General features: G+C 39.2%; 1 protein-coding gene across 3 annotated transcripts; it reads right to left on the bottom strand.

Moving 5' to 3' along the window:
• Positions 1 to 1,042: 1,042 nt before the first annotated feature.
• Positions 1,043 to 25,150, bottom strand: ECI2 (enoyl-CoA delta isomerase 2). Of its 3 annotated transcripts, XM_026790207.2 has the most exons (12): positions 24,992 to 25,132; positions 17,410 to 17,465; positions 16,731 to 16,918; positions 12,858 to 13,020; positions 11,517 to 11,615; positions 9,587 to 9,778; positions 8,704 to 8,773; positions 7,239 to 7,341; positions 5,533 to 5,653; positions 3,366 to 3,455; positions 2,392 to 2,535; positions 1,043 to 1,582 (listed from the first exon to the last, which is right to left on the bottom strand). In XM_026790207.2, exons 4-12 carry the CDS (start codon positions 12,978 to 12,980, stop codon positions 1,427 to 1,429), a joined length of 1,098 nt encoding a protein of 365 aa, XP_026646008.1. In that variant the 5' UTR covers positions 12,981 to 13,020; positions 16,731 to 16,918; positions 17,410 to 17,465; positions 24,992 to 25,132; the 3' UTR covers positions 1,043 to 1,426. The 3 variants fall into 3 exon arrangements, with proteins under 3 accessions (XP_026646008.1, XP_014131349.1, XP_005481757.1); XM_014275874.3 differs by lacking the exon at positions 17,410 to 17,465 and having other exon boundaries at positions 24,992 to 25,118; XM_005481700.3 differs by lacking the exons at positions 16,731 to 16,918; positions 17,410 to 17,465 and having other exon boundaries at positions 24,992 to 25,150.
• Between the last annotated feature and the right edge of the window lie 323 nt (positions 25,151 to 25,473).

Below are 25,473 nucleotides of genomic sequence, written 5' to 3'. Positions count from 1 at the left end.
GGCAGAGTTTTATGGTTCTGACAGACTTTGGATTTCTAATTGTTGGTCTCAAATCTGCTTTTAGTCAAACAGGTGATGTATTAGCAGTAACTATAAAGAACATAATCATTGAATATTGCAGGTCTGATCAGTGTAAGCTTAGAACACCCTATTTTCTGAAGCTTGGTGCTGGTATCTTGCCTCTGGTATTCATGTGGTCCATTTGATTATTTACCTGTGATTCTATACAAACATAGAGGCAGATAATAGGTGTGTGTATCACTGTGCCAAGCAGGACCCAAATCCTATTGTATATTGCAATTTTCCTAATTTCCCCAACTGGGAAAAAGGGCACCATCCAACAGTAATGCCTTGGAAGGGAACATTCAGGAACAATTATATAATTCTAACAGTCTAATTATAATTGATATAATTAATAAGTGAATGTATTTCAGAAGAAATTATCCCAAGTTGCTGCTTTGTTGTATGGAGTAAATAGAAATGAAGAGGTTCATCAGACTTCATTGTTCTTAATACCAGCCACCCATAAAATGTGTATAAATTACTAAAGATGTTAATTTGAAACAAACATTTTGTGAACATAAAAGTTATGAACTTTCCAAGTGATCTGAGACACTGATTTAGCTTTTCCAAAAGTTAACCAAAACCACACACAAGTTCCATTCCCTAGAAGTAATGTTGATTTATTCTTATTTCTCACAGAGAGCAGTGGTTTATCTCCCATTGCTGTAAGAGGTATGCTGGCATCTACTGATCAAGGCATCCCTGTTTATGCTGTTTCATCCAACAACAGGTTATCACAGGCTGCATTTTCCCATGAGGAAAGCAAACACATCACACTTTTCCACAGAAAAGGAGTTAAATGAAGCAATTAATGGAAAAATACATTGGGGATTAGACCCACAAAGCTCAAAACAAACATCTTTTGAGTTGAATGTGAAGTCAAGTGAATTTTTGTAAGATTATTACATTAACAGGGCTCCCAGGAACTAGTTGCCCTCTTACTCAGGATATTTCACAGAAAGAATAAGAATCATCACAATGGTAATTAAATATTTCTATTTATTTTTTCATTAATACAGTATTTCCTTTGCCCCAGACAAATAAAAAGAATCATTCATAAGATATTTATTGAAGAGCTATCAAAACAGAGTGCTATAGAATCTCTTGCTTCCTTTAGAAGACAACCTGCTTTAGTATTATTAAGAAACATCACTGATGCCTACAGAATAATGAACCTTTTCCCCCAACCTAAACATCCATAATGGATCCAAGGCACATAACAGTGTATTAATTTTGGGAACCAGGTTTGACCTGGTACTCAGAACAGATATACCACATGGAAAGGTACAAGAATTACTATTTGAAGAGGAAGTTTATCAGTGATGAGGTGATGCCAGGTGGTGAATTACTCTACTGGTGAAGGTCAGAGTTTTGATTTCTTCTGGAAGAAGCTGACAATAGCATTTACACATTCATCAGACAACCACCTCTCTGTCAGCACTTCACACTCTCTGCTGTTGACTGCATGGAGCTTCTCCTTTTCCAAACTTCGTAACAGCTGCTTGGACACTGCCAAGGACTGGAGGAGAAAGAGAGGAACATTGGGAAGGTAAGTTTTCTTTTTATACTTTAATGCTTCAGAAAATACAAAACCCACACTGGAATCCTAACCCAAATGCATTAACATCAGATCTCTCAGCTTTTAGTCAACCTTTTTGCTGGAAATATTTGCTGCTTTTAATTCCCCAGACTGCTAATAAGGTGGAAAAGGCTCATGGGAAGCAAACCAGCAGTTTGTTCATAATCAGGGTAGATGGGCCAAAGAAACAAAACCCACTGAACTGTCTACCATGCCAAATGCCACTCACATTACCAGCAGCTGGCACAGCTGTCTCCTCCTGTCCAAGAAAACACAAGAACCATGACTTCAGTAGTCTTGCAAATCCTGAACTAGGGAGCAGGAACACTGAGTTCAGCAAAAATTAAAGCCACTCAGTGTCATCTTGAGTACCCAGAGTGCACCCTCTATAATAATATTGCAGAACCAGTGGTAAGATTCTTAAATATAAAATATTGCCAAAATAAAAACCTAAAAGAAGCCGCCTAAGGCACTCACAGAGGTACTGCACAGGTGGATTAATCAGTACATTTTTAAAGCTTTTCAGCCACTGCATCTCTGTGGACAGTGCACTGTGTTAGATGCTGACAGAGTAGAAGAGAACGATCTGATTCCCAGCAACAGAGGGACCAATCTGTGCTTGAAGGAAAATATACTGAGGCTCAGTATTTCGATTAAGGATGAAGTGAAACCAAGCGACAGGATAGGTTTAGCAGAAGAACTGGGAATGCTACAGGCTTACAAGGTGGAGAAAAATTAAAAATACTGACATTTTTGGGGAGGCTTGCAAAATCTTCTAATCTTGCCCAAACTTCCTTCTGAAAACTGCTGTCAGGGAAGACTTCAGTCACAAGTCCCTGGGCACAGGCTTCTGCTGCAGTCAGCTTTTTGTTGAAAAGCAACATCTCACTTGCCTATACAAAAAAAATAAAGTGTGATTCAACAAGACACAAGACTTGAGTTATCTGACAGAGAAGCTGCATGCTTCCACATCACATTCATTTTACTCTCTTGCCTGTTAATATCTGCCCTCTGAAAAGAACACAGAATAGATGGTTATTATTATTATTGTAATTATTAAGGAACCTCCAGACACTGTCTACTTCAAAGGTCCTGCTTGAGCAGGGTACTCAGTCCCATCATCCAGGCCATAAGGAAGAGGTTATGCAAGTTTCACACACAGAATCAACCCTTGGGCTCCATCCCTAGGGACTGGCCTACAGCTTCTACTGTTCACTAGGACTGTGCATGTCTTTTTGAGCAGAGCTCCAAGGTTGCAATCTGAAATTACCTCATCATAAATGTGTTTGTTCACTTTTGCAGTGATTCCAAAATTTCTAGAACATGTACTGGCAGGCTGTGTCTCACTATAGACTATTCTTGGTACTTGGATGTCTATGAAGCACTTGCTCTGCTCTTTAGAGATTTAAACCCTGCTCAAAAAAATACATTATATTAATGCATGAAATATAAGATAAGTATTTAAAACTACCCAGATTTTTTCTGTTGGATATCAAAAGAAGCAAAAAGGATTTATGCTGTTCTGAGGAAAAAAAAAAAAAAGATTCTGCTGTCTCTTCATTTTTCAGGTTTTTTTCCCCTTTTTTTTATTTTTTTTCTTTTTACTATAAATTAGTTTCCTTATTTCTAGAATAGACAGAGAAATTAGGAGTATGGACAGAAGACCACAAGATACCAACACACAAAGGTCAGATGATCCCACAGGCTGTGCAGACATTCTTACCTTGGCTGAGCCCATAATTTTTGGAAAAAGGTAAGAGGAACATCCTTCTGGGCTCTGCCCAAGTTGACTAAATGGGGTGTGAAATGTAGCCTGGAAAAAAAAAAGAGAAGAAAATAAAGGAAACCTTAGATCAAAGCATGGAATTGAAATACAAGGACTTCATTTTCATTTTAAATCTTCTACTGAGACAGAGTTCACCAAACACAGCTGAACTATTGCCATAATAGCCTTCAAACACCATCTGGTAACATTGCTTCATCCTCTCAGTGCACCCCAGAGGCAACTCTGTGTAACTCCATTTCCGCATCCAACAACCCAATTGATGGAGCTACATTAATTCAATACAGCACTTAGAGAAACTAACGTGTAGGTGCAAAATCTTTACAGAAAGGATGTTCATGCACATTTGCCTTAAATGTTATTAAATACATATTCCAAATAATTTATGAGGCAAAAAGCATTTTTGCCTTTCTGAAGCACACCAAGTTTATTCTTCTCCTGAAAAATTCTAGTCACTGAATCTTTTTCACCAAATGTTAAGCAAATCTAAAAAGAGCCTGTGCCAGAAATGCAGCAAGGAGTCATACAAAATAATACCATAATTGCAAGTCAGAACTGAACAGTGAACAATCTGTTAGAACAGACAACAATCAACTTTGAGAAGGCTTCAATAAACTTGAAGGCAATAGGAAAACTGTCATGAAAGATTAAGTGAAAGGCTAGGTTAGATCCTACAGAAATCCTCCAAGAACTGTTACCAAGGGTTCAAGCAAAAGCTGTCCCAGTGCTGGTAGGAAGGTACCAGCAGACTCTAAATATTAATGAGCTTGCCATGGACTTTAAACACAAATATACAGAAAGTGAAAACTATGTCAGATAAGTATGCAACTAATATAATTAGCTTTAAAACTAATTAGAGATTTTAGAAGAATACAAAGGAAAAATAAGACGCATTTATCAATGATTATATACACAAAGTAAAAGGAAGTTCAAGTATGAACTTCAAGCCATTCAAGAAAGAAGGATAATATTAACAGGACAAGACATTTCATGTGTATTTGGATTAAACTTCAACTAAATCTACACTAACTTATGGCTATAAGGAGATGATATGTTCAGGGCAAGTGACTAGACTTCCAAATAGCGTTGATAAAATTGAGAGCTATGAGTAAGAAGATACTACTGATGGACAAATTAAAGTTTGTTGGGAACAACTTGGTATGTAGCATGTGATATACAACAGGGAAACCTGTTTTACTGGCAACTTTGCAATAAGGGATCCAGGTGTTAGATCAGATCACAAGTATGTAAATCAAAGAACACAGTGGGATGTCAAATCAGAAATACAGCCTGCAGAATGTGGAGAGTTCTTCTGCTCCATTTCAGGTCAGTAAGACACAAGTTGGAGTGATGTGTCCAGCTTGTACCACTCTGCTTAAAGAGACTCAGAGCAATTGGAAAGAGTCCTGAGGAACGTGACTGCAGGCCACATGAGGAAAAGCTGAACAACTGGTAGCTGTTCAGCTCAAAAAGAGGAAGGACTGAGAAGAGAAAGTAAACCTGAGATATATTTAATAGCTAAGTACACTGATGGCTAAGGCCCATTCAAGGGAGGATGAATATAGAGTTCTTTAAACTGAGAAACAGGGAAAAATAGGTTCACCCTGTAGCAAAAAAAGATCAGATGAGAGGGCTGAAAGAGGTAGAAGCCAACATTTTTCTAGTAAAAAAAAGAGATCTATGGACTATAACTGACTGAATAAATCATGCACATTATACAAGCATATGTCGAGAGTGACAGAGTCATCAGTGATCTGTAATTAATTACTTCAGCCAGTAACTTCCATTCCAGAATACAATTTTGCTCCCCCTTTCAAACATCATTTCACACCATCTTAGAAGAGGGGCTCTTAGAAAAGAATCTCTGAACTGGAGTCATTAACTTGATAAGCATAACTATAGCATGGGAAATTCCATGTATGTTAATCAGTGGCTGATACACCCCTGTGCTGTTTATTAATACAGGTAGGTGTTCCTTGATGTGATATACAAAGCCTTTAGACTTTTCTGAAGTGTTCTTTTCTTTCAGACTACCCAAAATCAAGTAGTATTTAACAGAGAAAGAAGCTTTAAGACTGTCTTGGGATAGGCCATGCAATGTACTTACCCTGTCAGAAGCATAGACAAGGTCACACAAACCAAGGACTGTTACACAGATTCCAATGGCTGGGCCATTTACCACTGCAATCAGTGGTTTAGGAAAATCGATAAAATGACCCACAAAGTCTCTAGAGAGAAAGGAAAACAGAAGATGAAAGATGTATGAGACACACCTCAAGTGTTTGTCATCCAATATAAACAAACTGCAAAACACGTAATTAGACACTGCATAACAAACCCCATGAGCTAGACAGAAACTGTGTAATGTATGGGTTTTGAGCCTTTCAGAAATTAATTCTGACAAAATAAGAACTATTTGAAACAGCTGCATTTCCTTAGCAACTAAGAATCAAACGTGTACATGTCAGCAGAGCTTTTCTTGTTCCTGTGATCAAGTTATGGAAGTGTTTTCCTCTTCAGCTACAGCTGCTGAATACAGCACACTGACAAGAGCCCTCTGCCTGTGCATCCATCCCAACTCCACCCATGGGACAGCAATTCCCTTCACAGACTCTGTTCTGCAGTGAAGCCCCAACAGGCACAAACACTGTAATTGTGCTACCTCAGCACACAATTCCCTAGAGCTCTTCTGCACACGTTTGAGAAACAGCATTTTGTTTCATCTGACAGCTGCTTCTCCATCCAAGAGGTGTAAAATGCATTCTCAAAACAAAACATGTTCCAAAAGAGGACAGTGCTGTAAGAACTCCATTTCTCTGGCTTCTCTGTGCACTGGGTGTAGAGAACACTGCCTATGTAAGAGTAACTTTTCACAAGAGCAAGGCTCAAGACCATAAAGCACACAAGGCCTTGCATTGTGCTCAACACCCTACAGAACACCACAGGCTGGAACACCCACCAAGTACTGCTGAGTAACATCTTCCCAACAGGCTCCCACCCCATCATAAGCATTTTGAGGGGCAACTGTGATCCACAGACAGCTCACCTAAGTAAAAGCTGCAAAACTGAGTACTTTACTTGCAGTTCATCTTTAAAACATAAACTAAACCTGCTGATTTTCTGTGTATTTTAGCTTTTTCACTAATATATAGACTTGTTTATATATACAGGCACTTGCTTCCAAGTGCCTAAGGAAACAATCCAATTTGCAAGCATCTCTCAGATGCAATTATCACATACAGAAGTAAGAGTACACAAAATCTGCTTAAGTAAGGGAAAAAAAGAAGCAGAATCTTATGTGAGATGATATCCCAGATCTACTTGGTCTTAGAAAATAAATTCATTTAACAGGTAAATTAAAACTTAAAGGCAGAACCAAGATCCCAGAATTACTGGGCAATTTTGAACAAGCTCATCACACCTGTCTCTATTCAAAGAAGTCTGTCAGAGAAGTTATTTTGGCATTTCCTGGAAGTGTAGACACTGCTGAATATCAAAAACTCCACAATTTTTTCACATACAGTTAAAACAATCTTTTTGTCATTATATCTGTATGTACTTTGGGGACTAAACAAGGAAATCAAGTCTTTAGCATCAGTGAACTTAAAGACTTCTAATATTAATCTATTTATTTCATACAATTAATACTACTTCCTCCCACAGGATCTTTGTGTTTATGCACGTGGTGAGCCCTTAGACACAGTCACCTAAAGAGATGAATCTGGGTCTCCACTGCTGTTTTCTAACCATGCCTGCAAATTATATTTTTCCCATTACAATAACTTATGTACATATGAAACTGAGATGTTCTACTTGAGTAATACTGCTCCATCTTTTGCCATCTTCTCCATTTCACCAGGCTGGACATTAGCAAAATTGTTCAGATCATTTCCACTACTGTAGTAGTCTCCATTTCCTGCAGAGAACACACAGGAGTAAATGCACCAATGGTTTCTGAATAGGAAAGAGAAGAGAAGCTTTCATTTATCTCATTTACATAAGAATTTGATCCCAAGTGTCCAATAACATTAACAAATTAGAGGGATTTTCTCAAAATATACACAATACCTTAAAGGACATCTAGGGTTTAAATGTTTGTTTTGACTGTCAATTTGTTGAAAAAAACAATCAGTAAAAGCCAAAGAATGCTAGCTGTGAAATATTTCATGGGGAAAATTAATTTTCTTTTTTTTCTGTTACTGTCAGATGGAAAAAATATTTTATTTCTTTCCCTGCACACTTTCTTGGGGTTTTTCTGTCAATTTGCAACTATTCAAACAATTAGATGTGATAAACTTTTTTTTTAAACAGGACAATGAAAATGTAAGCTGGTTCATCTCCCTTCACCCACCTTCAAACCGATGAAGAAATCAAAAGGAGACAGAATAACCTATTTAATATATGGTAGAGTTCCACATTTTTAGGATCTATTTAGAAAAAGGCACAGTAGTCTAAGGATAAGACTGACAGCACGGCACTGAAATCACTGTATTGGAAGATGGATTCTTCAGTAAGAAACAGACAAGTTGGTATTCAATGTAGAAGTCAATGAGGCACCTCCAAAAAAGCAAGAAGCATTTAAAAGCTGACTCCTGCATGACTCAATGGCCTAAATCATCCTATGTTCCATGAGGACATTCACAGGATGGGACCTACTTTACACTGCAGTGCTCTTGTTCACTGTGTGAAAAAGAACAGAAAGGTTTTGCAGAGGTGTTTGCTGTTGACTCACAGCTATATAATGTGTTAGACTTTCCAGCTTCAGTGGTGTGAATCGCCTTTCTTATCTTGTAAGGGCAGAGGTGCACAGCCATTGCTACAGAAAGGAAATCCAGCATCCTGGGAATGGGAACCAGGCGTTGGTAAAGCAGACAGTGGAGAGGAATTTGCAAGCAATTACCTCAGAGTAAACAGGTTCAAGCCCAAATTCACCTTGAATTCACACTACTTAGCCACCAGCCAAAACTCAGAGTTTTGGCTAATTTCCTAAAAAGACACTTTTCTGCAATGAGGATGGGCCAGATAGGTAGCAACTCAAAAGTAATTAAGCCTTTAGGAGTATTCCATATCCATCTTCTCAGATGAGAAAGATGTTTTGATGTAACAGCAAGCTTGCTTGAGAATTTAAAACACCAGCTTTAAGAAAATTTGCCAAAACACTTTGGAAAACCTTTGGTTGTTAACAGGGGAAAGGATTTCCTCACTTAATTTTACCTTAGTCTAAACACAGGTAGGTATTTCATGTCAGTACTATACCTTGGTATAATATAAAACATACCAGTAATAACTGCTATGGTAGAATCGTTTTTTCCAGCTTCTTCAAGTGCTTTGATAATTTCTCTGTACATCTGCATAAAAGGAAAATCAACAAAGTACAAATGTGATGCTGCAAAAGAACCTAAAAATGAGACTGACACTGACAACAAGAAACTCAAGAGACAGATTAGCTATCATCCTTTTAACTGCTGAAAAATTTGTCATGCACAGAAATTTGGTATTACATGTGAAGTACTTCAGACCATAAAGACACACACTTGCAATACTGAAAACTTACAGTGCAAATCTAAAGGACAAAATAAAGTCCTTTGGAAGAACAAGCACTGACATGAAAGAGCTCATTTCAGTACAGCAGTTTAAGTGGACAAAATAACATACTAAAGAATCAGCAGCAGTGGGGTGAAGACCCTGCTCTTGTATTTCTGCAGTTGTGAACCAGGATGATTGTGATGCTTCCAACAGGATGGACTTACTCATGAAGATAATTGTGGGAAACAGAAGATCACCTACACATAGGTCCAGCAGGACTGAGCCAAAGGCTGCACAAATGCTTTGTTACACTCAACATGGCAGTCAAATCTTGCATCCAAAACACAGGCCAGTCTTCCTGCAGTTTGCTATTTTAATTTACTCTAGACCATAATCCTATACTAAGTTTGAAAGAAATCAAGAGACACAGAAAAGCCTAATCTGTAAAATTTTAGTTGAACGATTTCATTTTTTACTGGATGTTTATTCCTTAGGTTGTTGTTGGATCCTCCACAAAGGTCAGACCACCATGCCTCAGTCAGTTCTGTTGAACCCGCAGTAAGGACCCTTTAAAGACTAAAGTAGCTTCTTCAGAAAGAACAAAATCATTAATCCTCCCAAGTTCATTGTTTTACCTGATGGTTGAGGGCATTTTTCCTATCAGGTCGGTTAAACATTATCTTTGTGATATTGTTTTTGGTAGTAACTATTAATGTTTCATAGCCATCGTGCCTGCCCTCCTCTGGAGAAGCCTCTTTCTTCTGGCGAGCAGATTCTGCAGACACCAGACTTGAGACAAGGTCAGCATACTTCTGTCTGGCATCATCCTGCAACACAAGACAAGAATTTTAAAAATAAGGTAGGAAAAAAAAAACCAAACAACGAAATTTTAAGAAGTAAGAAGAAAATAACACACACAAGATTATGTAAAGGGACAACTGAAATCAGTTACAGTACTAATAAAATGGGTACCTGGGAGGAGGGGAAGGGGAAGGTGACTGCTTTAGGCAAAAGAAAATTAAAATCTTCATTATAACATATTCCAGTTAGGGGGGAGAGGAGGAGAACATGTTGTATTTGAGTACTGCAGAACATGCTTTAAGTCACCTTAAAGGCAGCAGCAATAGATTCACAGAATGAAAAGTGCACAGATGCTGGGATGATGACATTTATTTTGCTGGAAGAGTGCTCCCACCCATGATTAAGATTACCAGAGAGACCTTTGTCATACTCCCAGCATTTACACATTTCTATGGATCCTTTGTTTCTGCTTTCCAGTCAGACATTTCTCCAACAAAAGTTTTTATTTTAGAATATGTATTGCCTGAAAATAAGATCACTGAAATAGATCTTATGGCATTTTAAAATTGCTTGAAGACAATAGTTTTCATTTAGCCCTAACATGACACACAGAAGCCTAAAGAATTCTGTCTCCCTATTTGTAAATAGGGAGATTTAATAATTAATTAATTGAATTAATTATTTGTAAAGTAAGCAGCAATTTAGAAGAATTTTAAGTACTTGGTGGCTACAACTTATTGGCTTGAAAGGATAACATATTTTGAACAGTTCTATAATCCATAATGAGTAGCACATGAAATTGTCTATCCACTCTCTACTCTAACTGGAGGAGCCAATTCTTCTCCACAAGTATTTCTTGACTATTCCTAAAAGCTGCAGGGCCATCTCAAAAATAACCCTAAAACCCCAAACTAAACAAAAGATCAAAATGCACCCCAAAAAATCCAAAGCAGAACAATATCTTGTACTCATGAGATTATGCAACCATATTTTCTTTTTTTAAAAAAAAAATATATATAAACCCCTTCCTCTATATTAAAGATTCTTTTTGACTGAGCTCAGCAACTACTACTGAACAGGAGGCCTAATGCAGCACTGACACAGATGATTTGAAAAGCTTGTTTCCTTCATTTAATAGCAGCTGAGGAAACCATGGCAGCTCTATGCAGTAAGACTTACTAGAGCCTGCATGAAAAAGGAATGCTTATGTATCTCTGCATCTTTATTCTCCCTGCTTGCTTCACTTGACTTCTCTAAAGGTTATGAAAGATACTAAAAATATCAAGATATATTGAGAAAGAAAGAATGAAGAGAGGTTCTCAATATAACAATTTTTTCTAGTCTTTTAGTCAACAGCATAAGAGACTGACTGTTTAAAATGACAAAGTTATGAATATGCTGAATTCAGAGATTTGTGTTTTGTTGTAAGAAGTGAGAAGCTCAATCCATCTTTCTTGAAGAGAAGAGCAGAATGGACCATAATGCAAAAAACCACTATTCTCATTGGAAGTCACCACCTAAGATTTCTTACACAGATACAAGCTGGCAGTAATAATGCAGAACTAGGCTTAAACACACAAAAAAAATCTCCAAAGAGTGAAGCAGTGAAGTGATAGAGGCACAGATACAGCAGGAAACATTTTGATGGCTGAAGCAGAGATGCTGCATGTAATATTTTTAGTCATCAGCCAATCACTTAAAGACCAGGCACTTCAAGGTACAGTAATCTACAAAGTATCTAAGTGAAAATATGAGTTTTGTCACCTGAGACAAATTGCCAAGAGAGTTCCATGCATCCCATTTGGCTTTCTTGACAAAGTCCAGCATACCTGGTTTTGGAGCATTGCAGGGACCTTCAGTAGCCTGAAAAGAGAGAGAAACAGACTTATTTAAACCTTTGATTAAAGTTCAGATGACATGGTAAAAAACACAAATTCTGTTCTGAATACTTATCTGATCAGGATACAGAATTCAACTCTGAGAGAGAATAAATACTGGTTGGACAATTTTCTGACAGTTCACACACTGTGAGGTTTTCAGTGTCCTCTATTTCTAATATTGTATTGGGCTTCCAGAAGCACCTAGCCAGTATGAGAGACTGGTTTCCAAAACCCCCACGCATGTTAAGTTCTCCAGCCACAAAAACTGTGAAAATTTTATACTTATAGAGAATGTTAAAGACTTATTACCTGTGTGAAGAGACCTTTGAATAGGAACTATTAATTTGGAACTTCCAAGTCTGCCCTGCTATGAGCAAGGGCATAGACCAGCTGAACTGCAAGAGTCTGAGCTATCCTGAAGTATTCTACAATCCCTTTTCCTGAAGAAAAATAAACTATTGGACAGAAATATTTCAAGTATGAGGCAGGAAAAAGAGAGAAAGAGGAAAGGAATGGAAAGGAAGACATTTATGAGCTCAATCAATAAAGCAGTCTTTACTGACTGCCTTCCTCAACATAACAAGCCACAGCCTGTACTGACCCTGCAGTCAGTCCTGATCCACAAATACTTCATGAAATACCAATACAAGCCCTGCTATGGGCATAAAGTTATTTCTGCAAAGGTCTCCTTTCATGCTGTGGTAAAGAGTAACCTTCACTTGAACTGTGGAGGAACAGTTCCTTGAATTAAAAATAAACAAACAAAAAGCCCCAAACAAAGCCTACAATGACCATACTAAAAAAAAGAGGAAAAAACCCCAGAAATCAACTTTCAAATGTCAACACCATTATATTACAGGCCCAGATGACTGCAGATAGAAGAAATTTAAGAGGAAGCATTCAGCCTGCTTTTTTTTTCCTAGGCATAAGCCATTTTCCAAAGCTGAATCAATATTACTACATAGAAAGTATCACACAATAGATGTAATTTTGCTCTATTTCTTTGAAAAAAGGTTCTACTCAAAGCACGAAAAAACCAGGTTTGGTTTCCCTCAGAATTTAGGTTTTAAGGGGCTGGCATTTCGGGAACACAATTTGAGCACATAAAATGAGGAGCCTGTTAACACACAATACATACAGCCAGTATTTCAAACAAATTTTATAGGCCCATCCCCTCAGGTTATAAATACTCCTTGCCAAACTAAATAAGTCAAGTTATGCCTACCTGTTTAAACAGGGCATAGAGTTTCAACTTCACTTCGTTCCCAGGATCCTTTTTCAAAAGCTTCAGCTGTTCTTGAGCCTTCTGGAAGTCCTTCTGGCTGACCTGCATGGTGGCTGCAGTCATGTGCAGGTGAATTGCTGGAACCCAAACAGCTTGAGTTGGCCTGGGAGTAAGTGGGGAAAAAAATCCCATTACTTCATTTTTGTGAAAGACTAGAGGAGAAACAAACACACTGCTTTTTAAGACATTTAAAGTAAATGTGAAACATTACATACAACACTGATCAGAACAACAACAAGAAGAAAGGTATTAAAAGTCACAAAAAAGTTGCTTTAGAAGTTTGCTTTTGCTGTGATATAATTAACCTTTGGAAATTATTAATTTTTATTAATTATTTAAATCTCATTCCCTTGCACTCAGCACCTTGAATAATGCATTCAGTTCTGGGCCCTTCACTACAAGGCAGACATTTTGGTGCTGGAAGGTGTCCAAAGAAGGGAACAAAGCTGGCAAAGGGTCTGGGGCACAAATCCTATGAGGAGCAACTGAGAGAGCTGGGGTTTTTTAGCCTGGAGAAAAGGATGCTCAGAGGGACCTTGGCACTCTCTACAACAGCCTGAAAGGAGGCTGCAGCTGGGTGGGGGTCAGTCTCTTCTCACAAGGAACAGGATGAGAGGGAACAGCTTCAAGTTGCACCAGTGGAAGTTTAGATTTGCAAAGAAAATCCTCCTAATATCCAGATGGGTGGTCAGCCTCAGGAAAAGTCTGCCCAGGGAAGTGTTGGAGCCACCATGCCAGGAGGTATTTAAAAGATGTGTCTATGTGGCATCTGGTGACATGGTTTAGGGGTGGACTCAGCAGTACTGCACTTGATGATCTCAAAGGCCCTTTCTAGCCTAAATGGTTCTATGATTAGCAGCTTTATACATCCATTAATTAAGATGAGTATGCAGCCTGGCTGCTCTTCGTGATCTTTTCAAGTGGGTGTGCTTCTAGCGAGAAACGTTTGAATTTGAAAGTCTGGTTCTCCTTTCAGGGCAGCACAAGTGAAGACTAATTTCAATATGTACTTTGGAAAAGGACTGTAAGTAAACCAGCTTGTAGACACTTGAGAAAAAGAAAGGCAGCCAAAATATTCTGGGAGAATAACTTCCCACCAGAAAAAGGCAGTTCCATCAAAACATCCCCCAAAAGTAGCAAACCTAGCCCAATTCTATAATATTTTGTAAAAGCAGGTTTACTTCTGTAAAGTTTGGACTCAAAAGCTAAGAAGTCTTAAAATTTTCATTTATTTCAAGAGGGCAAAAGCATGTTGTCACAGCTTTTATTTTTTTGTTAAATTGCAATATACATTAAGCATTTTTGCTATTTTAAAAACGTTTGCAGATTATGTATGAACCTTTCTTCTCTATTCTAGTAAAAAGATAAAAGGCGCAACTTTCCCTATTCTAACTTACAGACACACCTGTCATGTTAGAACATCATATATGATAGATTTTATAATCAGTCTCATTTAAAAATTAATGAGTATCTGCAACGGAGACTGACAGAATGCTTAATCAATTTAATGTTAATATTTCAGTTACAGGACAATCATTTAAACATCATGGAAATGCTGCCTTTTTATACGCACCTAATGAGAATTTAAAAGATGTTCTACTGCCTCCCTCAAAAATGTCCTCATTGCTCTTATTTCTTAAAGAAAATTTATTTTCTGCTGAAAGCCTAGAAGTTGCAGGCAGGAAGTGTGAAGAATGTGAACTGTTCCCCATTAATTTTATTCCTCTTTAATTTTATATAGCTAGATGATGTCTTATAAAAAGATTTGTAAGACCTACTGTTTTTATGTTCTATTACCCAAAGCCCTTCTTTGTTAATAAAATCAAAGTTCTGATATTTTGGAGAAAACCAAGTTTGAATGACAGACACGGAAAGAATATTTTTTGTTATACACAGAATTTCTTTCAAAATGAAAGGATTTCAAAATTTGCTTCAAAACCTTATGCCAGTAGCAAGAAGCCTATCTGAACAATACAAAATGGAACAGGCTATCAGAAAAGGCTGCAAGAACAGAAAGTTCTGTTAATTAAGCTAATCAGCTGTAAACTTTTATTAAGATAGCAGTGCACCCAGACAAACACAGGGTAAACAACTCTCACTGTAACCAGCATTCAAGCTGGTGTGTTCAGAAGACTCTGTCAGAGTTTAATAAATTCATCCCTTAAATAGCCAGGAGGTTACTTAGCCAACTTGTGGACTCAGTTTCCAGCATCAAAAAAATACCTTCAACAGGAAAAAGTGCACCTAAATGGACACAGATACAAGATTTTTAACACTGTATCTCTTTCTTTAGTCTGTCCTAGAGTCCCAGAACATGACATTTCAGTTCTTAATCCCAAATGTGTTTTTAAAGCCACATTAACAGGAAGAAGAAATGAGAGTGCTGGAAGAGTAGTTGTTTGTTTTGGTTTAGCTTTCTTTTCCTTCAATTTTGCTATCCATCTTTGGAATTACTGGAATGTTACTGTCCCCAAGATGATCTGTCTATCTGCTACAAATCTTCTTGTCAGTCTAGGAAGTGACTGAGGTAGAGCCTGTGTTTAAAAATGGAGATTTGGGTTTACACCATGTTTGACAATCTGAATTTCACTCCAGCCTGGCTATCATAAAAAGGCTTTAAGAATCTCTTTTATATACAATTTGATAATGATCATAAATTGACAAAAGTTGAGCAACTGGGGAGAGGAGGATGCCACAGCAGCTGGTCTGAAGGTATGAACACACATATTTATGGTTAAGGCTGGTTTGGTTTGAGTTTCTTTGCATTCAGCAGGTCACAGTTAGTTACTCCTTATTAAGGATGCAAAACAGAGAAGTTAGATGATAAGAAAACAATCAGGTGAATCAAAAAAGTTGAATGATTTTTCAGTGAGTCCAGGCTCAGAGGAACTTTGCTGTTTGGTTATATTCACTTTTTGCTTCTTAGTTAAATGTTTGGGTACAATTGTTATCTATCTGCTTCAAATACTTCATCTTTCATTTTTCTTTTCCTCCTTACCTACTGATTTGTAATAGGAAATTGTGCAACCTAGGTGTTTAATAAAGTCTGTTTATAAGAAAAGGCCTTTTATCTTCCATTCTTCCTTGCAGCTCAGTTCTCTGCAGGACACTGATGATTCACCCCATTCCTTCTGCCTTCTGATCTCTACAGACATTTCCTACACATCACAGATGCTCGTCAATTCTCAACACGCTAAGGCTAAGCTGATTACAATGACTTCTCTATTAAAATAACAACAAAGGATGAAAACACAAAGGAAAAATTAATTTATCTCACAATTAATTCATCTTGGGCAGGACTTAATTCTTCAGAGGCACACACAACAGCAGTAAGAAAGCCCCTCAATCCCAATTAGATCACACAGAGTGAGGAGATGACACCTCTCAGCTGGCACAGCAGCACGGCCACCTCTGGCACTGCACAGTGGTGATGCCACAGTCCCAAGGACAGAGAATCAGGAGAGGCTACTGCAGCACAGCGTGCCACAGCTGGCTCTCTCCACCTGCTGCTCCCTTGCTGGGACACTGAGTCCTTCCTGCTCACTCACTGGGCAAATCCATGCCCCACTTCAGCAGCCACACAAGACTTTGTGGAAACCATGCAAGGCAGGCACAGAGCCTGGAAACTGGCATACAGGCTTTTAATCCAAATAGAAAAAGAAGCCTAGGAAAGGGAGCCAAAAACCCCTCTGTATTTCTCTTTCTCATCTACTCACTGCAACAAAGTGAAATAATTTCCTTCACAAAGTTTCCTGTTTATTGCCCTGCCCCAAGTGCCTAGTTAGCTGCCACTGCCCCACTGCTACAAATTACCTTCACCGTAGGCACCCACAGAAGAGTGGTGAGGGCTGGGCAACCTCCCCCAGCTGGGTAAAAAGCCAGCTCCCACCAGAGAGACAGAAGCAAGATGAGTCACAACTTGGCAGCGCAGTCAGAGTCCATGACCAACGCCTGTGCTCTCCTGCAAGACCAGTCACTGGGGACTTCGCAAGTTGTACACTCTGAAAAAAGAAATAAATCCTGGGCATCACTGTCTGAACCTGAAACATGCAGGTTGACAACCATTCTGTATTTATTCCCTTGGTTCAGACATCTCTTTGCTGCCATGCAGTCATTCAGGATTCCTTGGAGGCTCCTCATTCATCCTACTCACTCTACCTGCTCACCCAAATGTCCCTTATCGCAATAAACATTCAAATGTCTCTTAAATTTAGGACTGCAATCACACTGAAAGTAATTTCTCACTGTTTATATTATTCACAAAAAGACTGCAAAGCCTGTCAAAGGCAGGCCTCTCACTTCTGTGTAGTTCTGTCCCTTGCATAAGGACTTTAGAAGAGTTAAAAATGCCAACTTTTTGTAAAATACTGACTGCTCACTTTCTAATTTTTAAAGCAACACAGCACTCTCCTCAAAGATTAAATAGAAGTCAAAAGATCTCTTTGCACAGGAAATATCAGACACACTCAGCAAAAGAAAGGGAGGGATATACCTGAAATCTATCTTCCATTTACTTAGTACAAGTTTCCTTTTAAACATTAGTAGATCCTGGGGAAAAAAAGCACATAGAAAAGCAGTTAAAAATCCTATTAGGATTAAAAGCAGCGGGTGGTGCTAGATACACATGGGCTTAAAACTCCTGGCAGAAATGGAAAACACTCATTTTACATTATTTTAAGTAGCTTTAGGGAGACAAGCAAGAAAAAGAACAGGAAGTTGTGTTAGAAGCAAGAAGCACATTAAACTGTCACTTGGAAGAATTCTGCAACATATTTTGTCCATTATGCATAAAACTTCAGACCATATGTACAACATTCTTTCTTTGCCATGATCTCAAGGTGCTGTCATTTTTTCCATTGCTCTTTCCACATTTTCCTCATGCAGAACACTGAAGGGCATGGCAATCACCCCTTGCCATTTCCCACACACAGTTTTGCTGCATCACAAAGCAGCATTATTTCTGCTCATGTTCTTTCCATCTCAAGAGAAAATTACATGAAACTCTGGTTTGCTGGTGCTGTTTGAAGAGTTATATGGGTACTTTTGTTTTTTTAGTTATGACACAGAACAATCAATTCCCACAAACCTCATGGTGCCCAGTGTTTGGTTATAACCTAAAACAAGCTTCTGATTGCATGCCTCTCCTGAACCCCTGCAAAGAAGACACAGCACACATTTCCCAGCCCAACCCACACCTGATTTGCAGGTGCCAGTCAGACCTCCAATTTTTATACAAGCTTCAGGAGCCTAAAACCTATCCCAAGAGCTGCACCTGCCCCAGCACCAGCAAGTGCTGCTCCTAGAGACTGCTGTGAAGTCCCACAGGAGGAGAGCACCCAAATCAGACCTCCTTGCTCCCTGTCCTGTGGGGACACATCCATCCACAGCGAGGAACCACACGTGCTCCCTGCCAAGGTCACTGGGGCAGTCCTTGCCTGCTGGTGCCTGGACAGCACCACTCCAACCAGCTTCAGGCTTCATTCCCCTTCCTTTAGTAGCACTTCTCTCACTTTGAGCCTCCCTTAAAATTTTCCTGATTTTTCTCCCTGGAGGGCAAAAGGGATCTGGAGATGGAATAGCAACTTTGGATCATCAGTTCAGCTACATCAGGGAGCACAGGAGCAGAGCTGGTGGAAAAGTTTGTCACCACCGGCAATTGTAGCAACTGTTAGGTGATGAGCGTGTAAGGGGAATAGAAACCTGTGTTTAAACTGTAACCAGGAGAAAGTGAGTGAACCATCCGAAAATAATGACTCAAGTCTGACCTGACACCCCAACTTCTCTCATTCCCCCACCAAGTCTTCATATCAGAATCTCTAACAAGATTTTTTAAAAGAAAGTTTAATTACCAAATAATCATGACAATGAGCAAAGCATTAGCAGTACCACGCTTCCTTGGTAACCAGGAAAATATTTATCATTTTCCATATTCACTTGCAGCATTCTCTGCACACAGTAAATTTAAGGTTGTAGTTCACTTCATTTTGCTGACAAGAGGAAGCTATTGTCTATGCTGTTAACATAAAAATGATTAGAAAATTTTAATCTGCAGGTTCCCCAAGTTATCATTCATCATGCCATTGATTATATTCTACTGAAACCAAACAGATAATAATGTAACATTAAGGACTCATAAATTTTTTACATAGCCAAGCACTTATACAGCAATATAAGAGCTTTTCCTATACTGCTTTAAGTGAGAGGGCTCATTTCTGCCATTACTCTCCCCCTATAAGCTACCTATACCTGAGCTGGGAAAAAGAAGAGGCACCTGAAAATGCTAAAGCAAAATGAGCATCCTGTGGCATGTCTGGAACACTCATTGCTCCTTTAATGTTGGAAAAATAAAGGAGAGCTATGGAGAGTGTAGATGGTGTATCTACAGATAAATTCTGGATAGTTTCTTCTGGCTGTAGAAGAAAGGTAAACCTTTCTTTCTTTATGCCATCTTATTACAGGCTGTTCCCAAAGAAATTCATATCAACTACACACACTTCTCACCATATACTCTTTTCAGATTGGTTTTTTCTTTTCTTGCTATTGAATTACTTTATCATGTGTGCCTGTAAAATTAACAATGCCTGCTGCTGCTGTTAGACTTTCAGCTGCAAAGCACCCTTCCTTTAAGTTGTATAGACAGATTTTCTTACAAACAGGAGTTGTGTATAATGTTAAAAGCAACCTCAGCTTGACAATTTTTACACTAATAAAGGCAAATTGCTTCAGGCTTTTAGTTTTAGGTCTGCCCTTTCAAGTTTCTTCTCTTATACTGGGAAATGTGGAATAAACACTAGGAGAAGGGAGGTGGTGAGCAAGTGGCTGCATGGTACTCCACCTGGGGTTAAACCACAACAGCACTTTTTGATGCCCAGTGTGGGGCACAAAGGGTTGAGACAACAACAGATCTGACCATGGCACGTTAGAACAAATTTGTTAAAAGCATTTAATAAATCAGCTTAATAGCTGCTGGTTACAATGCTTAGAGTTACATTTGCTCAGAGTTCTTGCACGTGTGCTCACAGTCCCTGTTGCATCCATGGCATCTTATCAGCATCGAGGTTATTCTCTAGAAATCAATGTATTTGGTTCATTTGGGGAAATACCTAGTTTTACTAACCATGGCAACACCATGCCAGAGTTGATGACCCAGCAGACAGAACTCCAGCCTTCCTAAAAAATCCCTAAGATGTATCCCTTCCTGTTCCACCAGCATAGTCCCTGGAAGTACCCCACTACACTGCACCATGGAGTAACTAAAATTTACTGCTATTAGGCAATAAGAATGTTTCTAATGTTCTCATATTTCCAAGGTATCTTACTAGTAGAAAACATCAGTTCAAATACTCTATACGCAATTTACTTACTGCTACTTTAACAAACAGAAAGAAATGAAAGCCAAATTATTTTCCCCTTTACATTAGAATGTTTCAAGAATTGTTCTAAAACAAGTTTAGTGTATAAATCCTTATCAGCTCTTACTATTTTACACTCCTACACTGTTTTGACATATAAAAACTAGATGATAATTATATGTCTGTTGGCAAATTGAAGTGCTGAATCACTGTTGTTTAGTGCAAGTGGCTCAGCTGTGCTTGATAGTTTCTTTTTCAATATCAAAGAACAGCTAAGAATGAAGGCTCTAGATTACCATTCCCTGAGATATGAAGTGATCTGATCTTTGTGCTCTATACACACACATTTTTGTTTTATTTTATTTATGTTCTCATCACAGCTGCTGGGAGGGTCACTAGGGTCATCTCCTGAAATCTCCACAAGAACCCTCTCTTTCCAGCAGGTTGGCTGGACATGATGAATGACTAAATCATGACAGAACCTCCTGTATGTGCTCAGTCCATGTAAGACATCTCTAAAAGCAGGACGATTTACAGACAGAAACACACTTTAAAGTTAAAAATAAGAACGTCAGCAGAAAAAATATAGAGCTGCAATGCTCATACATGTGACATTTGCTGAGAACCACTCCGTTTATTGCAGCATTTGGAGAGCAGCAAACTCAAACACATTCCTTACACATCATTATCCAAGGTGACTTAACAAAAAGTTATGAATAAATACTCAAAATCCGTGGAGAAAGGAAAATGCCATTTTGATTTGGCTTGCAGGGACAAATCATGTTGGCTGTATGGAGAGCAAGAACATGTATACTTTAATATTAATGGCTTATGGTTTCTAAACAAGGATACAACCAGCTCCTGCAGCTTCCACCCACCTCAGAACACCCACTGACACTCCTCAGTGCAGCTGAATCAGGGAAAGGAAACAAAAATTTTGTCTGAGGTGTACTTTCTCTCCTGAACCCATGACAGCCAGATACAATAAGGGAGGACAAAAAGAATACCGAACAAAACAGTAACAAAGCAGTATTTGCCAGTGGCTTATCCTGCACAAATCTAGATCTCTTTCAGACAGCTTAGAATTAAACACTTTAGGCCTAATCACAAAGTAGCACACTGCTCTTGGTTTTGTCAGTATTTCCAGCACCTACAATCAAACAGACCAACAGGTTGTCTTTACAGACCTGGGGCAATTGATTCAACGAAAATCTGGTAATCTGAAATGGAAATTACACACATACCCAGGGACTTCATGGCATGTCTTACTAAGGCAGTGTAGAAAGCTTAAATTTTAGCATTTAGAAGGCTGCACCTAAAGCAGCATCTCCCAAGCAAGAGGTCAGAGGATTGTATTGAATTGTGCCAGATCTAAGTGGGTATGCAACACAGGCAGAGTCAAACTGGCTTCTGCTATCATTGTAGAGATCATGAAGAATTATTGATCTGGGAAAGAGGCAGACAACCCATACAACTTGGAAGTTCTTCCTCTGCATATAAAGGTGTTTCATCTGGCTTTCTACTGGCAATTAGGAAAATCAACACAAAACTACACAGATTCTTTTGTTTCAGAAACAAGCTGACTATACTGACATGTTTAAAGCCACATGAATTTTACAAGCATGTGTATCATGGTATGAAATGACAGCATATTTGAAATTTAAAATTTGCCCTGTTTAACGCTTAGCTCACAAGGACCAAATTATTCAAGAATTGTTGGCCATTCTATAAGCGAAATTCCTCTTACACTAGACCTTATGCCAGAAAAAATATTATCAGAACACCATACCAGAAAAACAGTAGCTGCTCTTTTGGAGGCCCAAAGAATCAAAGAATCCATACAACACAATATTTCTAATCCTCAAAAAATAAATTTTATTCATAATTAAGAATGGAATCTCTTCTACTCAACACTGGTGAGGCCAGACCTGGATTACTGCATCCAGCTCCGAGTTCCATAGTACAAGAACCATGGTCATACTGGAAAGAGACCAGAAAAGAACCACAAAGATGGAGCATCTCCCATATAAAGAGAGTCCTAGAGAACTGGGACTGTTCAGAAAGCTGTGCTCCACAACAATCCATCCTCAGGATTTCCAGACACCTTGGCTTGATATCAGCTATGGACTGTGAAATCCAGCTCAGCTACACACAGCTTGCTGCTCTGGATCACATTTTGTTGATTGTAACTGCTGTGTGTATTTCCATTCAAAACAGCTTAAGAGTGTGCTTACATAAGGACAGAAGTTTACCAAGACACTTTTCTGAAAAACTATCCAATCATCTCACCACTACCTTTTGTCTTTTAAGTTGTATTGGTAAAGCAGCATGAGCAAACAAGATGTGGTAACCCCTGCAATTAAAACAAGTATTTTCACAGAAAGCCTCCCATTAAGAGATTTAGTTGTTAATTTTGTTATTCACTCCTTTGACTAGTTAAGCCCAATATTCAAAACACAGCAGATTAGCTTATTGCAGTGGCTATGTTTCAGAATCCTGGCCCTTAAAGAGAAATTCAAGATCCACTGGTGGTATGAAGAACCTTTCTGAAAGACTCTGAAAGTTACCTTAAAATGCTAGGGGAAGCTGATTTTACCAGTATTTTGCAAAAACCTACTGCAAAAGTCAAATGGCACAAGGTTTCAAGAAAGGAAAGAAGGTGGTTTCTTTAATATATAAAACAAAAAATTACTACCTGAAAGGTAAGAAAAGTGTGATGAGCTCCCTAAACTTCCTACTGACTTGCACCAAGACAGAAAAGACAAAGCTTAGGGAAAAAATAGGTTTAAAATCTATTAAATCTATTTTAAAATTTAAAATAGGAGTGTGTTCTGCTTGCTTTTCTAGTGGCCAGGCAAGGGTCTGTGACCCACATAACCTAGATCACAAACAATTCTTGCAGTTTGCCTTTATATTTGTACAAGTCTTCCTCTTTCAGTGTTTCAAGGATGAGAGTCTTTGTTTCAAGTTTAGACTGCAAAAAATGCTTCCTAAATTCACCAGCACACCAATGTTGCCAGTGTCTTTGATAAAATTCTTCTTGCATACTGCTAAGACAGAAAATAAGGCTCACTTTTCTGGTGCTCCAGCATTAGAAAAATTGCACTATTTTTCTTTATTATAGCTGATTAAATACTAAAAACATGAACCCATGTTCAGGATGTATCAATAAATCCTGATTTATGAACTGCTGTCTCATATAGAATCTTGTCATTTCAAATACATCTGACTCCACCAGCCTAATGATGATCAGCAGGCCAGTCTTTTACATATTTTCCCAATTTAGAACTGCTTTCCCTCACTTTCATTGTAACAACTTAGCTACATTAAATTAATACCATTTAGCTGGGAAAGCTTGCATAGAGAGTTCTTTTTTTTAAATGAGGGCAGAAGTCACACAATTCTCTTTGTTTCTCCCTCTGTCTTAGAATGTTCATGTACTTACTTCAAATAAGTTCTTACAAAGCTTTGGGTGAAAAATATTACAATTTAATGCATAAATGTCTTATAGTTTTCTGGCTAAGATGTGCTCATGCCTAACAGACATACTGGGATACTTGAGTAAAAGCATTTCATTTATGAAAGTGTGCATTACAACAGTCAAATCTGAATGTTGTTGCCAATCAGAGTATCACACATCTTTAAATCTATTGGTATGACAATGTCTGCTTCACTATTCTATTTTGGACTTGTTTACTTATTTATTATTATTATTATGACAAGTATATAAATTATTATTATTACAAGTGTATATATATACTTGCTTACTTTAAAGTACACTTAACACACCTTGCTTTTTCTTGAGTATTAAGCTATTTTTGATTGGAGGGGGAAAACCTATGAATTGGCATACTTTGTGGTTCTAATTCATATACAAGCAACTTCACAGTGGAATTTCCAATATAGCCATTTTCCATAAAAATATATATCACACAATTTCAAGTGTAATTGCAACTCAAGCCACCCCTTCTGCTTTCCACTGCCCAGCTAACTCTGAAGGCGCACAGCTGCTGCAGTGCACGCTCCTGCATGTGACACTTTATTTGGAAACAGCTCAAAGGCAATATGTAATACATAAAGGTATAGAAGATACTGTGTGATTGTCTGGAAAGCCAAAACAGTCTTAGCAAGGAGCCCTAATTAGCTGGACACACAATTAAGCTTGGTTTTGTCAAAGCCAGGCTGGATGGGGGTCTGAGTTACCGGGTCCAGTGGAAGGTGTCCCTGTCCCTGGCAGGCAAGTTGAATTAGATTAACTTTAAGGTCCAAACCATTTATGGAATCATTACATGATCTATGAGACTGATAAAATAAAATATAGAAAACAAGAAAAGGCCCGAACACACACACTCTTTTAAACATTTCACAATTTTTCTGTTGGCGAAATATTCGCCTCAGGAAGGCATCAAACACAGGTTTCCCACTCCCACGCTGTGTTCAAATACTTAGAGGCGTTTGGCAGGGCCGGAGGGGGTCTCCCAAGTTTAGGAGAAAGCGATTTTCCCCGTTTTTGGGATGAGAGCGGCGCCCGGCCCGGTGCAGTAACGCCGGGGCCGTGCAGCCCGGTGCATGCAGCGGCACGGCCAGGGCAGGGCACGGCAGCACGGGCGGCTCCGCACGCCGAGCCCCGGCGGGAGGCGGCGGGAACTGCCCAGCCCCGGCACGGAACCGACACTGACACCCCCGGCCCCGCCGGGCAGCCCCACAGCGATCGGCACCCACCTTGTCCCGCAGGGCAGCCGCCAGCACAGCCTCCGGACAAAGGTCAGGGCCGCGGACGCCATAACCAGGGGAAATGAAGGCGGGAGGGGAGGAGACGGCAAACCCCGCCCCGGGCATGGAGCGCCGCCTCCACGGCCGCGGAGAGGGCGGTCTGAGGGCGGGGCCGGGGCCGAGCTCCGCTCTGTCGCTAAAAGCAGGCGGGCCCTGCCGTGTGTGGCACTCGAGAATTACGGGATCCTTGAGGTCGGAGAAGACCTCTGAGATCACCGAGTCCAACCTGTGACCGAACACCACCTTGCCAGCTAAACCATGGCACCAAGTGAACTAGATGAACCTCGCGCACTTGAACGCCTCCAGGGATGGTGATGGCACCACCTCCCTGGACAGCCCATTCCAATGTCTTCTCTTTCCGTGAAGAAATTCTTTGTAATGTCCAGCCTGAAGCTCTCCTGGTGCTGGTTGAGGCTACGTCCTCTCATTCT

Source organism: Zonotrichia albicollis, chromosome 1 (assembly GCF_047830755.1).
Source record: "Zonotrichia albicollis isolate bZonAlb1 chromosome 1, bZonAlb1.hap1, whole genome shotgun sequence".
Lineage (NCBI taxonomy): Eukaryota > Metazoa > Chordata > Aves > Passeriformes > Passerellidae > Zonotrichia > Zonotrichia albicollis.
This window is presented reverse-complemented; position numbering and strand designations above follow the sequence as displayed.